The sequence below is a fragment of the Amblyomma maculatum genome, chromosome 1 (assembly GCF_055883805.1).
Source record: "Amblyomma maculatum isolate TAMU_Amacu chromosome 1, ASM5588380v1, whole genome shotgun sequence".
Classification (NCBI taxonomy): Eukaryota; Metazoa; Arthropoda; class Arachnida; order Ixodida; family Ixodidae; genus Amblyomma; species Amblyomma maculatum.
In genome coordinates, this window is record NC_139344.1 from 302,476,818 (window position 1) to 302,498,628 (window position 21,811).

The 21,811-nt window shown below is 45.3% G+C and overlaps 1 protein-coding gene across 6 annotated transcripts in view; it reads left to right on the forward strand.

Moving 5' to 3' along the window:
• Positions 1 to 21,811, forward strand: part of Unc-115a (actin binding LIM protein Uncoordinated 115a) — a 265,949-nt gene extending 244,138 nt beyond the window's left edge. For 4 of the 6 annotated variants that reach the window (XM_084575542.1, XM_084608895.1, XM_084609480.1 and 1 more), the window contains 5 exons: positions 9,050 to 9,119; positions 9,187 to 9,221; positions 17,170 to 17,307; positions 17,974 to 18,045; positions 20,741 to 21,811. In XM_084575542.1, coding sequence (XP_084431668.1) covers positions 9,050 to 9,119; positions 9,187 to 9,221; positions 17,170 to 17,307; positions 17,974 to 18,045; positions 20,741 to 20,854 — 429 coding nt within the window. In that variant the 3' untranslated portion in view covers positions 20,855 to 21,811. The remainder of the gene's footprint in view (positions 1 to 9,049; positions 9,120 to 9,186; positions 9,222 to 17,169; positions 17,308 to 17,973; positions 18,046 to 20,740) is intronic. The other 2 variants (XM_084577455.1, XM_084576663.1) reach the window with 2 other exon arrangements.

The window sequence follows — 21,811 nt, forward strand, 5'->3', positions numbered from 1 at the left end:
AATGCAGTGAAATCTCTTTGATACGGTCCCACTTAAAACACTTTTCTGCGTAATTTGTATTTCTGTTCCCAGCCGATGCCCTATAAAGGCAATGCATTTTCATATGGCTAGTATGATCATATTTTCACTTCCGATTGCAAAATATATAACTCCTATAGTCTCGAATTTTCCTTCAAGAGGCCGCAAAAAAGTGCTAGCGACAGGCAATATTAGCAGCAGTAATGGTAGCATGCTTGGCCGATGTTTCAGTACCATTTGCTTGCATAACAACCCTCCAATTTTTGTCGTTGAGGGTTAATTGTTTTTCAAGTTTTTATAGCTGGTTTCTCAGTGTTGTGCCCTCGCTGTTGCCAGCATTGACCTTGGGAGTCTGCCAAGGTGCTATGCGCTGATAACATCTCCATTTGTTTCTTTCGACGCTCTCAGCAAGTTGGCGCAGCATTAGGTTCTAGACTGGATACCTTTTGACCATCGGTTATCCTCTCTTCGCACTACATGTCCTGTTCATGCCCATTTCTTCTTCTTAATTTCAACTAGAATGTCGGTAACTTGAGTTATTTCTCTGACCCATTCTGCACGCTTCTTATCTCTTAATGTTACCCCTACCATTTTTCGCTCCATAGCCCTCTGAGTTGTCATCAACTTAAGTAGAACCCTCTTGGTTAGCCTCCACGTTTCAGCCCCATAGGTGAGTACCGGCAAGATGCAACTGTTGTATACTTTCCTCTTGAGCAATACCGGTAAGCTGCTAGTCATAATCTGCGAGTGTTTGCCAAATGCACTCCATTTCAATCTTATTCTTCTTGTTATTTCCTTTTCATGGTCCGGATCTGCAGTTCCTACCTGTCCTAAGTAGACGTATTCGCCTAGTACTTCCAGTGGTTCGCTACCTAATGTAAACTGCTGTTCCTTCCCGAGGCTGTTGAACATTACTTTAGTCTTCTGCATATTGATTTTCAAGCCTACCTTTCTACTTTTCCTGTCTAGGTCATCAATCATTATTTGCAGTTCATCCCCCGAGTTGCTTAGCAAGGCAATGTCATCAGCAAATCGCAGATTACTGAGGTATTCTCCATCTACCCTTATCCTTAACTGCTCCCATTCCAAGTCTCTGAATACTTCCTCTAAACAAGCTGTGAATAGTACTGTGGAGATTGTGTCTCCTTGCCTAACACCCTTCTTTATGGGAATTTTGTTACTTTCTTTATGCAGAACTATGGTTGCTGTGCAGCCACTATATACATCTTCCAGCACTTTCACATATGGCTCGTCTACCTCCTGATTTCGCAATGCCTGCATCACCGCCGAGGTTTCAACTGAGTCAAATTTCGTAATCAATAAATGCTATGTATAAGGGCTGGTTATATTCCGAGCATTTTTCTATCACCTGGTTGATGGTATGGATATGATGGTATGGTATGGGTATGAAAACAGGCTTCAGAAGGTCACAAATGATACATACACAAATATTTATTGCCGCCCTTTGAATAACCTGTCATTTCGCATCTGACATTTTGTTTCTCAATGTCCAGCAGTAAGCTTTTCTGAAACTCAGAAACAAGTTGCTGTTTCATTGCTTAGCTCTGCATCCGGGGCAAAGCCAAACTGGATTCTGAGGAAGGAAAGCGTAGCAGGGGGCGGCAGAAAGTTAGGTGGGTGGATGAGGTTAAGAAGTTCACAGGGATGAAGTGGATGCAGCTAGCACAGAACCGGGTTAAGTGGAGAAATATGGGAGAGGCCTTCGCCCTGCAGTGGGTATAGTCAGGCTGATGATGATGATGAAACCTGTTTTGGACAATAGGATTTTAGGGTAATACAATTTTCAATTGCTATGATAATCATATCAACGTATTTCACTGCTAATAGCTAATTTACTAAAACTTGCTAATTATCTTTTAAACTGACCCACTTGCCAGTGGGGAGTTTGAAGCGGTGGACAAATATCAGTTTTTCATCCAAAGAAAAACTAGTTTTCTAAAACACCGTAGCACAAGGCAATCAACCGCACTAGACAAGGAGGAAGCTTGGTGGAAATGCAGTGCCCATTGTGCCACATGAATGTATGGCAATCATATTTGCAATCAGTGGGGCAAACTATGGCACGACGTAGTATAGTAGGCAGTTTTAATTTTTTGCCTTGGTCACTGCGCCCTTTCTGCATGTTTGGTGTCTTGCATCGCAGTTTTGTATGGGAAAAAGCACTGAAATTTCTTGTGCTGCAGGGCTTCTGGAAAGTATTTCTCCGCATGAGAAACGGATGCAGTATTGTCTTGTTCACGACTTTAAACTCTCCACTAGCACTAACCATTGACGTAGGCTGATTGAGTTCTAGTTAATTAGCTATATGTTTGAAGAGTTTTTACTATAATTTAGTCCACCACTACTGAAAATTAATTTGCTTGGGTATGTGTCTCCTTGGGAAGCAGATATTCCTTGAGAAAAAGGCTGTACCATCAAATCTTCACAAGTCTTATTTTAATGAGAGTGCAGAGTTCAAGCTAAGCAAAGCTCAGTGGTAACGAGGGACTGATGCGTTGTCAATTGAGTATGAGCAGGGGCCAACAGGACAAAAATAGATGCCATACAGCACAGTTATGAGCAAGCACTGAAAACAGATGAAACAGCAAAAAAAAAAGAGCAAATAATAAATTCAAGGAACAACATTTCATATATGTTCTTCAGTCACGTTCCTGCAGCAAAAAACATTAGTTGGAAGTGCATTCTACTGGGTGTGGGAAAAAGGAAGTCTTAATACTAAGGGCCAGTGGTGGATTTGTAGGGGCATGCAGTGATAGTTTCTATGAATTATGCTTATAGGGACAGTCTACTTCCGCAGTCGCATATTCTGGTAGATCTTACCAATTGGTGGCAGTATTGAGGGAAGAACTCGTGGTTTAACCAGGAATTTATATTTAGTTTATTTAGTTTAGATTTTAGCAGATGGTGGCTTCATACTGGTGGCAGTGATGGCGTAGCGGTAGAACATCCACCTTGCATGCAAGAGGACCGTGGTTTGCACCCCGTTCCAACTCAATTCTTCACTGGATGAAAAAAAAACAAAGTAAAAATCCTCGTGGCGATGGAATTGCATAAACAGGTTTGAGGTGCAACTTGATGCCAGTGAACACCTCCGACAATGCACTCCCTCACCAGAACAGGATTTGGCCACCCTGGTGCAGTAATTGGCCACAACCTCATGAATTCTCTAGTAAACCTCCGGCCAACGGCTGCTTAGCAACTGACCACGATGGTTGTCAGATCTGTAATGAAGCGGGGGTGCTAAGAATTTCTGGCTCCACTGGATAGGCCGCCATTGGAAATTGACCCTGGCAACGTTTAATGCTAGAACCCTAGCTAGTGGGCTAGTTTAGCAGTGCTGTTAGAGGAACTAGAAGGTATGAAATGGGGTATCATAGGGCTTAGCGAGGTTAGGAGGCCGAATGAGGCATATACTGTACTGAAGGGCGGGCATGTACTCTTTTTTCGAGGTTTACCAGAGAGACGAGAACTAGGAGTGGGTTTCCTTGTCAATATGGATATAGCTGGTAATATAAATGAATTCTATAGTATTAATGAGAGGGTGGCAGGCATCGTAACTAGGTCTAATAAGCGGCATAAACTGAAGGTTGTAGAAGCATACGCGCCTACATGTAATCATGACCATGCAGTCGAAAGCTTTTATGAAGATGTAGAATCGGCAATGGAGGAAGTAAAAACACAGTACACTGTATTGGTGGGCGGCTTCAATGCCAAGATAGGCAGAAAGCAAACTGGAGACCAGGCAGTGGGCAGCTATGGCATTGGGCTAAGGAATAGCAGGGGGGAGGTATTAGTTTGAGGGAGGTAGTTTGGAAAGCATTAGAAGGGCCATGACGAGAAAAGATGGTGCGATCCAGATGCATGTAAAGGAGAAACGCAAAAGAACGACAGAGGGAAAAGAGTAGCCATTGCGCAATTTTGTGCAAAAATGGAGCAACGTGTGGAGACTGAAGGAGAGAGGAAATGAGTGGCACGCACGTGGTGCATGCATTCGTGTCGCGCCCTAGACACATGGTGCGATGTGCTGGGCCACACCGGGTGAACTGCAGGGAAGTGCACTTCTTGTCAGCAAATTGATTTTAATACTGCACTAAACCGATATTTCGCTTCGCGCGAGTGCATAATAAGCGGTATGACTTTACAATGAGCTCTATGAGAGGCAGACTGGTGGCTGGCAAAGCTGCATTATACCCGGTCTTGTACTATAACCAGTTACATTGTAAGTGGTGTCCATTGTATTTAAGCTTGCTAAGTGTGTCCAAATAGATGCCACACGAGAAAAGGAAATAGCCTTCCACAGAGAGGATAATTGGTAATAGAGATTTTATCACACTGCACACGAAGTGAGGTGAAGACAGAGCATGAAACCAGCTCACATTATTCTAGTTGAAAGTGGCATTTGTCTAGTTATGTTTTCTTCACAATCTCTTTTTGCCACTACCACCATAAATTTCCATATGTGCCACAGTTAAAGAGAAAAATGGTGAATTAGTAACAGAACCTACCCGCCACGGTAGCTCAGTGGATAGGACAAAGACATGAGGGTTCAATCCCGGCGGCCACTTTTCGATGGAATGCAAGGTGATGAAGGAGCAAGTTAAAAAACCCTCCACTTAGCCACATCTCACATGCAGAGTTGCTTGGGAGCGTTAAACCCTACAAACCAAACTATGTAATTTAATTCATGTAAAAGCCAAGTTTTTGAAACAAACAGCAGCAAATATAAAAATAGAGTAGAACCACAATAACTTTTTTTCGCTAGTCAAAATTATGTGTACTCAATGGAAAGAATAATCCGAGTGCCTGGGCATATGTAATGGGTATTCTGAATAAGTTGTGCAGCCAACTTGACCCGGTCAGTGCAGTGGAAGGGCACCAATCATGTTAGCCCTTGCAACAAATGGCTACCTCAGTGCTGGTGATGACAGCCACACGAGTGGTTTGCAAATATCGATAAACATCTGCAGTTAGCACATGCCACATCACCTCCATCCACCATCATGACAAGTAAGGGTCATTTTGGGAAGGAAACATGAATGCTGCATTGGGGCTAGCAGTTAGATTTAACTGTGAAATGCATTGATCTTGCAATTAACTGCATTCCTTAATCAGTTTGTCACATGTTTCTACATAAGTACCATTCAAAAGCAAGGGTCACTCGTAAGGATTTTAACAGAGCACAGCGTCCTTGGGTGACTTTTTTTTTTTTTTTTTTTTTTTTGCTTGCCTCAAAGGGACAGTCTACTGACATTTTTCAACAATTTTTTTTTTTTGCTTCACTAGAAAGCTCAATCCTCAAATTAACGAATACTTGGCTATGGAGAAACACGTCAAAACCATTTAAAACTTGATTATTCCATATGATGGTCTCATTTTCTCAGTGGTAGTCTGCATCTGCAAACAATGATGCTGTGGACATGACATATAGTTAGTGCAGTAACTATGCGCAGCTCTATGAACCTGACTGCCACTTAAGTGACATGCAGAACGATTCATTAACTAACATACGTAAACTTTGCTAAACACCAAAACAGCTTGAAACAGAATTAAATCAATAAATAAATACCCAAGTGAAATCTACCACAGATACCAACAACAGTTTTTGCTTTTAGTAGCGCTGCTACAAGTATGGCGGCGTCTTTGGTTGTGCAGAAATCTGCTTTGAATGCATTTTACAAGCGAATCAAGGAAGACTGAAGGCTAGAAGTGGCTTTAACTTGTTGAGAGAAAAGTAGGCTATCTCAACCTAAACACCTGTCTGTAAGACTGCCGACAACAGGTGAAAGGTCAGTAGCAACGAAAGGACACAGCATGATGTCATTATTATCATCCATCATCATCAGCCGGACTATACTCACTGCAGGGGCCGCATCCAGCGAAGGTTCCTTTCGGGAACCGTTCTCTTTTAAGATGACGTCAATTTTGACGTCAGCAAGACAGCGAGCGCCACCTCGCGGGGGGACGGGAAAGACAGCGGCCAATAAGCGATGGCGCCAGATAGTAGGCGTGTCCATCACGAGCATGTGGCTTTTTCTGGTACCAAATACTTGTACCGAAGTGGTGTTAAGCACGAAATAAATCTAATAATTACATATTAATGCAAACTAGTGAATAACAGATGAAATATTCTTGGAAACTTCCTGTTAACAACTGCCAAGCAATTTTCTTGGCTCATGAGTACCCTTTTCGCCGCTAGATGGTGTGAAGTTTTTGTAAGTTCTGTCTTTTGCACAGAATGGCAATAATTATAAGAACGAGGTCTACAACGCCCGTGATATGCAGTCTGAATCCCGCTAGCTGTATGACCGACGAGTTGCTGCCGCCGTTGCGAGTACGAACAAGCTGCTTGATACCGGCACCGCACCGGCGCGTCCGTTCCTGCCTATGTAGAGGGGCAGCGTACGTAGCCTTATCGGCCCCTCAAGCGTCGTGAGTATGCGCGACCTTTCCGTGAATAGCTGTCAATGTAGAACGCAGCCGATTACACATGCAATCCAACCCCACTGGATCCAGTCAGCCACAGTCTGCTCCCCTTCCGCTGATGCAGAAGGGGGCAAAAACTCAGCCGCACACTTACGGACACGAATTATTTGTCTCTACGACTACCGGATTCAAATGGTCGCACTGCTGTTGACCGAGAGCTCCCGATCACAGAGTACCGATCGAAGCCCGTAGAGCGCCTTCGCTTCTGACGGCAGCCCGGCATACCCCTTCGTCCTCACTTCCCTTCGCGCGCGATTGGCACACAGTCTTAGTGTTGCCGCCAAACCTCCTCAGACATGTAGAAAGTTTAGTCTCGTGTTGTTGTTTTTTTATACTGCTAGTTTACTAAAACAACAAAGCGCTACCCCCCCCCCCCCCCCCCCCCCCCCCCGCGCAAATGAAAGAAAAGATACCACGGCAGTACTCAAGCAGCTGCGTGCCACGCGCCGTCGCTCAACTACGGCCATGAGGCGCCACAGCGAGCGCAGAGCGGTTCCCTCTCAAAGCGGACCAACTCGTCGCGGTTCCTGCACTGGCAGGCAAAACTGTTCCTTTCGGAGTGGTGACCCCGCCCCGTGACGTAGGCGAAAAACGCAGAGCCGCCTCTGGAAGTTTTGGGGGTCATGCCGGACGTGACGCAGCAACCAATTAGGAGCGGCGAAAGGAACCAGTTTCCGAACGGAACCATCGCTGGATCTAGCCCCAGCCAGGGCGAACGCCTCTTTTATTTTCCTCCAATTAACCTGGTCCTGTGCAAGCTGCATCCACTTGACGCCCGCAAGCTTTTTAACCTCATCCACCCACCCAATTTTCTGCCGCCTCGTTCCCTTGGAATCCAGTTGGCTACTCTTAGAGACCATCGGTTACTCTTTTCGCATTACATGTTCTGCTCATGCCCATTTCCTCTTCATTTCAACTAGAATGTTAGTTACTTGAGTTATTTCTCTGACCCACTCTGCACGCTTCCTATCTCTTAACGTTACACCTAACATTTTCCATTCCATGGCCCTCAGCGTTGTCCTCAACTTAAGTAGGACCCTTTTCGTTAACCTCTATGTTTCAGTCCCATAGGTGAGTACTGGTAGGATGCAACTGTTATACACTTGCCTCTTGAGTGATACCGGTAAGCTGCTAAACATAATGTTTGAGTACCTTCCAAATGCGCTCCATCCCAATCTTATTCTCTCAGTTATTTCCCTTTTGTGGTCCGGATTTGCAGTTCCTACCTGTCCTAAGTAGACATATTCGCCTACCACTTCCAGAGCTTCACTACCTATTGTAAACTACTGTTCAGCATTACCTTAGTCTTCTGGATATTAATCTTTAGGCCTACCTTTCTGCTTCTCTTCTCTAGATCATTAATCATGAGTTGCAATTGGTCCCCTGAATTACTTAACAAGGCAATATCAACAGTGAATTGCAGATTACTGAGATATTCTCTGTCCTCCCTGATGCCTAACTGCTCCCATTCCATGCCTTTGAATACACTCTCTAGGCAAGCTGTAAATAGCACTGAGGAGACTGTGTCTCCTTGCCTAGCACCTTTCTTAATTGGAATTTTATCACTTTCCTTATGCAGAACTATGGTTGCTGTGCAGCCATTATATATATCTTCCAGCACTTTCACATATGCCTCGCCTACACCCTGACCTTGCAATGCCTGCATGACTGCCAAGGTTTCGACTGAGTCAAATGCTTTCCCGTAGTAAATGAATGCTACGTATAGGGACTCGTTATATTCTGATCACTTTTTTATCACCTGGTTGATAGTGTGCATATGATCGATGATGGAGCACCCCTTCCGAAATCCTGTTTGATCCTTTAGCTGATTAGTCTATGGTTGTCCTGATCCCATTAATGATTACCTTAGTAAATACCTTATACGTAACAGACAGTAAGCTGATTGGTCTGTAATTTTTCAAGTCCTTAGCGTCCCCTTTCTTATGAATTAAGATAATTTTTGGGTTCTTCCATGGTTCCAGTACCATCGATGACACCAGGCACTGCGTATACAGGGTGGCCAGTTTTTCTAGCACGATGTCCCCTCCATCCTTCAACAAATCTGTAGTTACCTGATCCTACCCAGCTGCTTTTCCCCTTTTCATAGTTTCTAAGGTTTCCTTAACCTTGTCCTTTGTAACTGGCGGAACATGATTGCTCTTCACTAAGCAATCTTATTTTTGTCCTGACTACTTTGGCTACTGTATAGGTTCATATAGAAATGATTGCTCTTCACTAAGCAATCTTATTTTTGTCCTGACTACTTTGGCTACTGTATAGGTCCATATAGAAATCATCGGCTACCTTGATTAGGAAAACAAAGTCTACAAAAGTGAACTAAGTGGTAATGAGTGTTGGGGCTCCTTGAGGCAATATTTTTTGAGAATCCCTGGCTTAGCACATGTGTGAAATCATTTTGTCCAGGCCTGCTTTTTTATGCTGTGCAGCTGCAGCTTGTGTAACGCAAATGCCATACTCCAATGAGCCATGTCTCTTACCTTTTCGTGGTCTTTGCCACTTCGTTTAGGCTGAAGACTTGTCCTTCAGCAAGCTTGAAAAAACTCACAGCACAGAATTCAGCTGTGGCAAATCTGATGGTAAGTCCTTCAACATAAGTTGTGAGCGGGTAAATGGGCAGAGACTAACCATGTGTTTTGTTCTCAGTGTCTGGAGCTTCAGACCATAATGGGACCGCCATGGTAAGTGTTATTTTGTTCTATTTATTTGAATTTCTGCTGTGTGTAGATTGGTAAATCAAGTGTTTGTTATAGTGGATATTTGTGCATTTAGACCAGATAGAATTGGCAGAGATATCAAAGCTAATCAATAAGCGCAAAGTGGCCGATATAAGGAAGTATAACATGGAGAAAATTGAGCATGCTGTGAAGAACGGGGAAGCCTTAAAGCGATGAAGAAGAAATTGGGCATAGGCAAAAGTCAGATGTGTGCGCTAAAGGACAAGGCAAGCAATGTCATTACTAACATGGACAAGATAGTCAAAGTAGCCGAGGAGTTCTATACTGATCTCTCCAGCAGCCAACAAAGTCACAACAATAATGAGATAGGTGGGAGGGAAATGCAGTCAGACGTTCCGCCAGTGACGAAGGATGAAGTTAAGAAAGCATTAGAAACTATGAAAAAGGGGAAAGCAGCTGGAGGGGATAGATTTGTTTAAGGACGGTGGGGATATCGTGCTAAAAAGCTGGCCACCCTGTATACGCAGTGCCTGGTGTCGTCGACGGTACCGGAACCATGGAAGAACGCAAACATTATCTTAATTCATAAGAAAGGGGACGCTAAGGACTTGAAAAATTACAGACCAATCAGCTTACTGTCCGTTATGTATAAGGTATTTACCAAAGTAATCGCTAATAGAATCAGGGCAACTTTAGATTGCAACCAAGCAAAAGATCAAGCAAGTTTTCGGAAAGGATACTCCACTATCGATCATATCCATACCATCAACCAGATGATAGAAAAATGCTCGGAAAATAACTGGCCCTTATACATAGCATTCATTGATTATGAAAAAGCTTTTGACTCAGTAGAAACCTCGGCGGTCATACAGTTATTGCGAAATCAGGGTGTTGACAAGCCGTACATGGAGGTGCTGGAAGATATATATAGATGGTGGGCAGCAACCATAGTTCTGCATAAAGAAACAAAATTCCTATAAAGAAAGTTGTTAGGCAAGGAGACACGATCTCTCCAGTACTATTCACAGCTTGCTTAGAAAAAGTATTCAGATACTTGGAATGGGAGCAATTAGGGATAAGAGTAGATGGAGAATACCTCAGTAATCTGCGATTTGCTGATGACATTGCCTTGCTAAGTAACTCAGGGGATAAATTGCAAAGAATGATTGAAGACCTAGACAGGAAAAGTAAAAAAGTAGGCTTGAAAATCAATGTGCAGAAGACTAAGGTAATGTTCAATAACCTAGGAAAGGAACAGCAGTTTACGTTAAGTAGTGAAGCACTGGAAGTAGTAGGCAAATATATCTATTTAGGACAGGTAGTAACCACAGATCCGGACCATGAAAGGGAAACAACAAGGAGAATCACGCTACCTTGGCCGCTCCTCGACCGCCACTCCGCTTGTAAACATGGCAGACATCGCATCGCTGGCTCGTTATGCCGGTATACCAAAATTTGCACGAAAGCTGATATGATGAGGATGCACCGAACCTTTCTCTAGAGCATCGGCTGAGAGTGACAGCGACCCGGGACTTCCTTCACGCTATCGTTTTACGAATGCAGCCATGGCTAGCCTCTGCCGCTCACGCTGAACATGGATAACCGTGATCAGCCACCAACGTCTGTGCTGTGTTGATCGTCGCATCATCGCAATTCGCTTGTGTGGCGCGGGGACATTTCAAGTCGTCACCGGATAAGTGGACAACTTTTCGGAGCCTACCGAGTGCAGAGTTGAGGCGCAATTTGACCGTTAATGATGAGCTCACCCGCGGCCGGACTCGAGAGTCGAGCGGTGGCGGCGCATTCTCCGTGGCTCGCCCTCTCGCCCTGCGCACTTCCGCAGATGGCGGTGAACTTGTGGGGGAACAGCGTGTTGCATGTAGTAAGCTGGGGGGCACCGGAGGCGCGGTGGGACTGTGCGGACATCTGTGCTGCAGCCCACTCATCAATGGCTTCCCCGTCGCCCGAGGGTAGTAGGTCGTCGGACGCGCGGCACTGTTGAGGGAGCGCGTTGGTGTGGTGTGCTAGTCCTACAGAGGGATATTCGTGGCCGATGAAGGGTAAGGCTTCTCAAACTCATTTTCAATTAGGAATCTCAAGTTGTTTGGAAACCGCACGCAGCATTTGCTTCTGGAGAGTCAAATTCAGTGTGCATGAGCTGGAACGCGCTGTGAAGCAGCACGCTTGTTTTCACCGCTCGCCCCCGAACTGTCCGAGCCCTATGAAGGAGCCATGCTCGTAGGAGTTGGCGGTTTTTACTTTTTTTGTTTCCTGCAATATATTTTGATGTCTGTCAAAGCCCGGCAATAAAAAAAAAGTCTGTCAAAGCCTGGCAAAGTGGCAAAGTGGCAAAGGCCAAGCGTTGATCTCACACCAAAAAAAGTAAACCGAAGTATTGACACCATTTCTCGGAACCTACTTCATGCTCTGCGTAAACTCTACGTCACCAGCAGTGGCTGTAGCCAGATGCAAAAGCATTTTCGGCCATTTTTCACACCCGCCTTTTTCATCCAGCCCACAAAACAAGTTCCACTATGCTGTTAACGTCGAGGTCGCTTGCGAGAGTTGTTTAGAAGACTTGACATGAAAAACTGTGCATGTTACACACTTCAGCACGCAGTTTTCGGGCCAACAGTTCACCTTAATCTCGTCCCCATATGCCAATGCACGGCTTTGAGTGGAGAATGTATTCTCGAGGAGAACTTGTTGGAGGAAACACCGAGGGGCGTTCTTGAATCTGAATCGGCCCTGGAGTGGAGGAGCGGCTGTATTCTCCACTCCAAGGAGTGGAGGTGGAACGTCGAGTCGAGGCACGTTTGTGGATACGGCCGTAAGGCTGGGATGAAGCGCATTTGGCAAGCACTCCCAGATTATGACTAGCAGCTTACCAGTATCGCTCAAGAGGAAAGTGTACTTACCTGTACTTACCTATGGGGCTGAAACGTGGAAGCTAACAAAGAGGGTATACTTAAGTTGAGGACAACGCAGAGGGCTATGGAAAGAAAAATGGTAGGGATAACTTTAAGAGATAGGAAACGTGCAGAGTGGGTCAGAGAAATAACTCAAGTCACTGACATTGAAGAAATGGGCAGGACATGTAGCACGAAGAAAGGATAATCGATGGTCGCTTAGGGCAACAAACTGGATTCCAAAGGAAGGAAAGCGTAGCAGGGGACGGCAGAAAATTAGGTGGGCGGATGAGATTAAGAAGTTCGCAGGGGTCAAGTGAATGCAGCTCGCTCAGGACCGGCTTAATTGGAGGACTATGGGAGAGGCCTTCGCCCTGCAGTCAGGCTGAGGATGATGATGATGACGTGGGGAGTGTAATTCAATAATGTATAAGGGTGTTACAAAAAGCACATTTCCCCGCAAGGGGCATCTGTTAAAGCAGATACAGTCGAACCCGGTTATATCGAACCCGGATATATCGAATTTTGGTTATATCTAACTCACGAAATATCCCCTTGAAAATCCCATGTAAAAGTATAGGAAAGCCGCGTCATATATCGAACTCAATTTCACCGGTCGTTCGATATATCGAACTCCGCACCACGCACTGGAAAGTGTGCCTTCCCCAAAGACGATCGCATCACCCTTGGCCGTTTGCCGCGTGACGTTTTCAAGCCACACGCGGAAGGAATGAGAGGGGACAATTCGGCGATGGCTGGTCTGGGCAGCGCCGCGCCCATTCCCCAAAGGCGCGCGCATCTGCAGTTGTTGTTTCCCGCGCGCCAACACATGACGTTTGCAAGCCATGTGTGTGGGTGTGCCCATTCTTTTGCTGAGCTATCTCTCTCCTTCAGCACGCGCAACAACGCATGCGCCAATCCAGCTCAGCCCGTTTTCCGACGTCGGACGCTTTCTCCAGCGTGTGTTGCGAACCCTCTGCGCGCGGCGGCCGGCACGCGGCGGCGGACGTGGGTATGGCGCCTGCTGATGTTAAAAAGGCTCTCTCTGTTTTGTTTTTGTTTTTTTGCTTTTTTTTTTTTTTTGCGATAGTCATCCTTTCTTATCGTTGGGCTGTACGCGCGGCATAGCGTAAGATATGGCGGCTGCGGACGTTAAGCAGGGGCAGGTTGTTTTCTTTTTTTTTTCTTCTTCTTCTTTTTTTCTTTTTTGTGGGGATTTTATTTTATTTTTATTTTTTTATTTTTTATTTTTTTTTTTTTATTATTGTTTATCCTTGCATGTATGAATCAGCGAAAGCACGCGGTCAGCTGCGATCATGACGCCCGCCCCAAGCGCGGCGTGACAAATCGAACCAGGCTTGTGCAATCAAGCCATCACGGGCACTCTGCCAAGTTCGCTCCCCGCCACCGCTGGAGCTATCAAAAGATAAACGTGCCTGGACGTTATCGCTGCGCAGCATCTTGGCATGCTGCCAATGAGCTGTGGATGAGACGACCGAAACGGAGTGACGCGCGCCATCGACATGCAAGCGAAAATGCTCGCGATTTCTGCCGCCGCCGCCGCGGCGACACAGAAACCTTGTTTTGAGCTGCCGCGGTGGCTCGAGCGGCGAGAGGGACGCAGTTCCAACAAGTTTAAAAATTTTCGCTCTGTCGCTGCCGCTCGTCGCTTGCATGTGAGCGAGCTAGCCTTAACGCATTTTTTTTTTTTTTTTCAAATTCTCGGGTGCAAAAGTGGAGTGTGGGTTCATTATGCGAGTGGGTTGATTACGCGACAAATATGGTATCGTGTTTTCGCATCATAAGTGCCGTCACAAGCCGATTTCTGTATATCGAATTATCGATATATCGAACTATTTCGCGATCCTCTTCGAATTCGATATATCCGGGTTCGACTGTATTTGCATGTACTGTGCGATGCCGTGAGCACCCACACTTAGCCGTGTCTGGGGAAAAGGGATCCTGGTGGTTGGGCCAACATTGATGATGATGATGATAAACTCTTTATTTACTCCCAAAGAAGGGGAACCAGCCGAAAGACTGGTTGCACTGCTTAGAGAAGGTCAGCAAGGATCCCTTGGGACTCTGCGGCCTCCAATGCGCGCAAAATGAGCTGGCGCTGTTGGGCGAGCTCGGTGGTACGCAGAAGGGACTCCCACGCATCCATTGTAGCTGTATTGTCTGCGTTGTGTCGTATACATGTCCACACCATGTGCATGAATGTGGCCGGTTGTGAGCAGTGTTTGCAGCTAGGTGCAATAAGATTTGGGAAAATTTTGCTATATAGCCATGGGTTGGGAAAGGTTCCTGTTTGTATTTTGCGCCAATGGACGGCCTCGCGCCGGGATAGTTCCCGGTGTGCAGGGGGGTATAGACACCGTTCGAGCCGATAATGCTGGAGGATGTCCGTGTATGTAACAAGGCGTGAATGAGTGCCTTGGGGAGTGTCAGAGGAAGCAGCAGGCTGAGGAGGGTGCTCCGCCCGGTAGCTGAGTTCTCGGGCTAGAGCATGCGCCTGTGCGTTCCCGCTGAGCGCCTCATGAGCTGGGGTCCATATGAGAAGACGAGGTGTAGACGGTAAGGGGAGAGATCGGAGGATAGTGTGTGCCTGTCGGGATATACGACCTGCATCGAAGTTACGAATTGCCTGTTGGGAATCGCTAACGACTACTTTGGTGGAGGGGTCGGTCAGAGCTAACGCGATGGCAACCTCTTCTGCGGTGGTAACAGTTGCGGCGTTGAGGACGCTGCAGGCGTTGTGCCAATTTCGGTGCGGTGCCAATGCAACTGCAACCATAGCGGGGCGACGGGGGTGGTGGGAGGCATCTGTGTACGTAACGTCGGGGCGACCGGTAAAACGTTTGTGGAGTTGCCGGGCTCGGTCGGCTCTGCGCTCGGTCGGCTCTGCGCTCTGTATGATACTCTGGATGCATATGTTTGGGAAGCGGAGGTATACGAAGACTCAGTCTCTGCTCAGGTGTGAGGTCCATATACGTAGAAGTCGCCCTCAGAGGAGTGATTCCTACCTGGCTCAGTACTGCACGGCCCGCATGTGTCATCGAGAGGCGCTCATATTGGGAAGTTAGAGTCGCTTCAATCAGCTCGTCGACTGTGTTGGAGATCCCGAGGGTCATCAGTTTGGTGGTGGAAGTGGACATGGGTAGACCCAATGCTGTCTTGTATACCTTGCGCAGTGATGCAACATTGAGCGTTTGGACCTTTAAGGCCTCTTGCCGGAGGCAAACAGCTTTCTTTGTTGGTAGTGGCATAGTAGAAGACAAATGTGAAAAAACACCTAGGTTACCTCAGTGTGCACCATGTTCTACTGCTGAATCTTTTAGCATATTCTTAGCTGTAGGAAAAGTTGCGAAGAGCAACATTGAAAAGAGTATAATCTACACCGACGCACTCAGTGTAATCATAGCTCAACACTCTAGAAATTCAACAGAACACTTGTTAGGAAATGTAATATACATTATGTAACAAAACACAAGCACACTTGAGTACCAAGTAATGTAGGGGTAATGAACAAGCTGTGCCACAGCCGCTCGGAACAAGTAAACATACCACAATAAAATTCAGTGGCAGGATTCATGGGGGGACAAGGAAGTAAACAACAAAATACACTTAATGGATACTCACCAAGAGCATTTCATCAAAGTCGTTTTATGTCTCCTCCGAATCGGTCACATTCCTTTAGCACACAACTTGATTCTTGCAAAACGAGGTGTATTTACATGCGAACTCTGTGAAGACGTTGTCACCACTAACCACATTACATGTACATGACTTGAAGAACCGAGATTAGTTGTTGGAGAAAAGTCACTCATTGGCATTTCTTGTATTTTTCATTCATTAAAGAAGCAGATCTTTTAAATAAGCTATAGGATCTCGAACTGTTTAATGTTGAATTTCAAGCCTTACTGTTGGCGCATGATGACCCGAGTTGCCTATGTGCCATAAAACACAACGCAAAAACACACTTGTTACGATGTCCTGTTTTAGTGTTTCATACTGACTACTAATACTAGCTGTTTCAGTAAATGCTTTGAAAATATTCCTAGCATAGGGAGTTTGAAATAGAAACAAGGTCTTTTCAGGATAAAAATTGTCAGCCATGTCATATGTCAGTTTATATAACTCAGTGGCTAATTAACAAAAAATTATTAGCTTTTAAAATAATGCAGACCAATGGTCAGTTCTGAGCCATGTAAAAGACTATACCATATCAGTTTTTGAAATTAAGGAGGAGTCTCTGCATATTGCTCTGCAGCATGAAGAAAGCTAGGCTTGATGCATATTCAGATTTTTGTTCACGCACGCAAAAAGCTCTGTGCAAATGTCTGCTGATGATGACGTGCTGCAGTCCCTAAAGTGTGCTATTGAGACTGCCTGTGTGCCGAATGAAGCAAACCCGTCAGTAGTGGACATAGCTTTGCTCGATTTCCTTGTGCTGCAAATCGTCAAATAATGGCTTTTCTTAATTTCAAGGATGGCTAACCACTAGGCTGTGCTAATGAAATTGTTATTTTGTTAATTAATGGTGGAAATCCAGATTGGTTTTGCAGGATGTGCCATCTCGTGCACGGTGCTCTAGCAGATAGTGCAGTCGTATGGTATCTGTCCAGTCACATGTATGTATGTAGCTGGAGAGCAAGAAAACTTTGCAAAGGTGCACCACTCATTAGTCCTGGGTAGTCATAGACAGGATCGGGAGTGATCCCTGCTAGCTGGTTGTTCCATGCGGGGTTTCTTGGGCATATCACATTTGCAATCAACGCCAGCTTCTGTCATGGTGATGAGTGAAAGTGGGAGGTGTGCATCAGTCCATGCTGGCAATACAGCAAAAATGGCTGATCACTCAAATTTTTTTAATATAATGTATGTATGTTGAAAGAGCCTAGATAGGATGGGAGAGATGCAGAAATTTTTGCTGCAGCTATGGCTACGTTAAGCATCATGTTTGTGTGCTTTGTATTGGATGCATGACTCAGTGCTGCTGCTGGTATTGGTGGTTCAAGCACATTCATTGGGCCTTGCAGAATCACAGCACAAGTGCGGTCCTTCGATCAACACCATTTTCGGACGGCTACTCAGGCTTCCGATATGCCTCTTACAGTCCTCACCTGAGACGGTCAATGCCAAATGTCAACTGGCACCTTTCTACTGATCCCCCAAAAGTGAGATGTTGTAGATCATACTGATAAAGCTTTTATTGCTGTGACCTCTAAAAGCAAAGTCATTTTTTAAAGACTTGAGGATGGGGCACTGTCATGAGATGCATTTTCTTAAAACTCCTTGAATATCCTACCAGGTTGGGTGTTATGTGAGAAGTTTCCATATGCAAGTTTCATAGCTACGACTAAACTTCGTAAAGGCGAGCAGTACTGCAAAATGTTCATGAGATGTAAGGTGCATGCAGTGCTATGAGGTATCCATGCAAAAAAAGGAGGAAAGTGCATTGATCCTGGCTGCCCATGCGTACATTTGTACTTTGATGGGCAGAATAATGCATATGTTTGTTGTGCAGTGGTATGGTTCAGAGAATAATGAAACTCGGTATGTGTTCTGGTGGGAATAGGATTGATGCCCGACAGAGTAGTTAATGGTATTTTTTGCAAAGTTAATCCTAGTTGGAGATGAAATACTTCCAGAACATTGAGACTTGCTCTTCGGGAAGAGGAAAATGTGCCCTCTTCCCAGCAGCTGCTTTCTCAGTCATGTATAATTTCTTCAGATTTCATTATGGCTTGCTCCTCTTGAATGTTTCAGCCCTAAGTGTAGCCTATTCTTGTTGGAACAAAATTGCTGCTCTCATTGCATTTCGAGAAACTGTCATTTTACAGCTGTACCCGTACCATCTGCTAATGACATCTAACTACCGACTGCCTGTGGATGTGGACCGATGCCACTTGGAGGTGAGCCTCTCTTCTTCTGTGCTCAAGAGCTGTGCCTTGAGTTGTTTTAGCCTTAAAGGAACAGTCTGCTTCCAGAGACGAACATAAAACTATATTCTGGTACTTGGTCGTAGTAGCGAGAGAAAATTGATCAGGAAAGTCTGGTTTTGGTGGCACCATACTGTGCTCTTTCTTTCCACTAACATTTCACCTGTTTTCGGAAGTGAATGTACTACACATTATGCCACAGTGTCGTACGGTCAGGTATTTGTATGCATATCAACTTAAGATGGCAAACTTTTTTCTGCTTCAACAAGTTGCGGCAACTTTTATTCTTTAATCTTGCTTGATTCACTTTTAAAATGTGTTCAAAACGAAAGCCACTCTACCAAAGACGCCGTCATACTTGTTAGCGGCGCTGCGTTGCCATGGGCAAGAACGGTTGTTGGTATCTCCGGTAGGTGTTACCGGGCTTACTTAGTTGTTTTGGAACTTTGAATTGTAGTTTTAACAAAATCTGTGCATCTTAGTTAATGACACATACTGCACATGCGGCAGTCAGTGTGTCCATAGCATGCTATACTAGTCATGTCCACGACGCGAATTTTAACTACCATACGGAAATATTGAAATGGTTCTCAGCTATACAGCCAGGTACTGATTAATTTCGGGATGGAGCTCTCCAGTGAAGCAAGAAAATAATTGTTGAAAAAGTCCCTTTAAAGCTATTTGTCACTTGTAGAAACCCTGTAAGTGACAAATAGCTTTAGCAGGGTGTCTAGCAACCAGGAATTGTCAGGGTAATGTCAGGGAAACCATCAAAAATTTTGCCAAGTCAGGGAGAATGGCATAATGTATTCTGCAGTGCATTTTCATTTTATGCTGGCGCACAGCAAGTATGTTATTCATGCAAGTTTTTTTTTTTTTTCTTTGGGGTTTTTTGCTGAGCGCGCGGCCCCCACTGCGGCCACTCCGCAAGTCGATGCGTGATATATTACTTTGATGCCAACGCACGGCCGAGCTGCCACAATAGAAGAACCAATACGCACGTGTGTTGAGTACTCGATAAAATATGCGGAAGCGCTGCGTGGTGCAACAAAAAGCAGGAATAATCGCGCCGGCTGCAGCCAGCGCGAAAGCGATCAGCGAGCTGAGCTACAGCTAAGGTCCTTTGTGACACTCCAGTGGTTGACCTCTCATGTCTTCACGATCTCACCGCAGGTTCCGCGCTTCGTGTGCGCGATAAAACACTTTCATGTCCACAATCACGCACTCGGTACCGCATCGCATTCCACGCTAACGCCAAGGTGAAACTCTCGTTGGACTGTGGACTTTCCCGACAGAACAGACATTGCGACAGCTCCGCCGTAGAGTAGTACGCAGCGGCGGCGGCGTCAACTCAAAGTGTACCGTGATCCGGGATGCAGTTCGCGCCGTAATTTGAACCCACGGGGAAGTCATCGGGCAGCATGGTTGATGTTCCCATCACATTTAACAAGTCTGCCACCGGCTGTAATTCAGTTTCTGACGGCATGTTTGTGGCCGATGTCTTCTGGTTTTTGTTCCCGCCCATTTCTTGCAGCTTCCAAAGGCTTGTTGCGTGCACGGTTACAATCTACTGTTTTCTGGCATCTCGATCGCAAAGGAAAATATCTGCACAAAGCGGTGCATCGAGAAACACGAGCGCAAATGGAGACTCGCATGAAGCGGTGGCCACAGCGGCGAGTGCAAAAGAGAAAGAAAGAAAAAATGATGTGCCGATCACGCCAGCCAATGGGAGACGCGTGAGAGCTAATCAGAAACCATAAATGGCATTCGGAAAACCGGCGTGCGTAGCCAGTCTGCTTGAGCGAAGCCATTTTGAGATACCTCAAATTGCGCACTAAGAAAGCAGATTTAAACAAAGCCCAAGATGGCGACGATCGCCGGCTGCAATGCGCACGACGCGCGCAAGAATTTCAACTCAATTCCACTTTTCAAGGGGCATTTCGTGGCTGCCGTGACGTTTTGAAAGCAGATTTTATCGCATTTCCTGACTGAATTCAGCGTTCATAATTTGAGTGCTAAACGTTCCGAAAATGAGTTTTTCTCAAAATCGATTTTTGGCCATCTAAGACTCAAGTCTTCCCTTAATTAACTCTACGGATGTTGTTAAGATTTTTCGCTACTGCAAGTCTTCATCCAGCTGACTGCGCATTTATCAACAATCTGAAAGTTTGCAACTTAATCGCAGTTTCCTTTAATGGCTGCCACTATTATACACCAGGGAAAACCTAGAAGTTTGAAAATAGTGGTTTGCTAGACGCCAGTGGGCCCACTTGTTTATATGGCTTACATAGATTCCTGCAATGCAAGTGAGTTTTGTGTTGCCCTTTTGAACTGTGGATCCCTGATGCCCACTGCTGCTCCGTCACAGGAGGGAAACAAAGGCCATGGTAGAACGAGTCTTGACCAGTTGTCAAAAAAGCAGTTAATCGACATTTCGGAACCCCTACGGGCTGAGTAAGAAGCAACTGAAGTAGCTATGACAGGTTGACTTAATGTCTTTGCTTAAGCCAGGTTATGATTCCCCTTTGTTCAGTGTTGACTTTATTATCAGGAATTCTAGTTGCAGCCATGCTGATAGACCTCTTTCGGTAGCAACTTTTTTCCAGCATTTTAATGTGGCCAACTGTATATGGTATGGGAGAATGTGGCCTTGTTCTTTTTGTTTCAGCGTCACCTGTCTAATGAGGAATTCCAAGCGTTGTTCCACATGAGCCGGTTGGAGTTCTATCGCTTGCCCGAGTGGAAGCGCAACGACCTCAAGCGGCGAGCCAAGCTCTTCTGAGGCCATGCTGACTCTCTTGCTTGACATGAAGAACAGTGCTGTGCTGGAAGAAAATAGTTGGACGCTACAGCTGCAAAATGAGAAGCAACAGGGGTTTCAAAATTATGCAAAGCCCAGCACCAAGTTTTCTGTTCTTGTTTATTGACAGAGGAAAAAAAATGCGCCCACTTTCTTGTTTCACTGCCTTCCCCGTAAATAATATATTTTGCGTAACTTTTTTGTTTGAAAGAGTTTGAGGCTCTTTATATTTTTTTGGCTTTGGTGTGTCTGACATTGGATCTAGTCGCTTGCCTTTTATGAATTTTTACCGACTTTCATGCACAAGAAGCCAGCTGCAGCAGTAGTGGTCACTCGACAGGCCTGTGCCACCTCATGTTCTCTTGAGGAAGTAGAAGGCACTTGCTTCCTTTGCCCCCATTCATTGAGTGCCATTTCTTTTTTCCATTTCCACTGTGCATAACTTGAGGCAGTGTGCTTTTTGCCCAACTAGATATTTCAAAAAAAAAAAAATATGGTTGTGTCGGATTGGCAGCTTCTAAGAGGCTTTCCTCTAGCACAGGTTTATGTGTCTGATGCGTTTTTATCGTGATGTCTGTAGCTACATGTGCACGTTGGTGCGCTATTGTTTGCGATATTTTAGACAAATGTCATGCCCTGTGGTTTAAATATATACTGATATTATAGCAAAGCAAAGTACTGTTTTAGAAACGGTTCATCTGCTTAGCAGGTGGTAATAATCAGCACAAAAGGTGCACTTGTGGCATTCAATGCAGCTGGGTTGACTTTGGCCAACACACTGACAGCAAGAAGGGTCACACCATGTTGCTGGCACTGTCGTGCAGCTGGTTAAAAAAGAAACTGTTGCTGCTTTGATATATGTAACTATCTAGCACTGGGCTTGGCAAAATAATTTTGAGCAAACATTTCATAGAAATAAAGCCTGCTTGCAATGCTTAA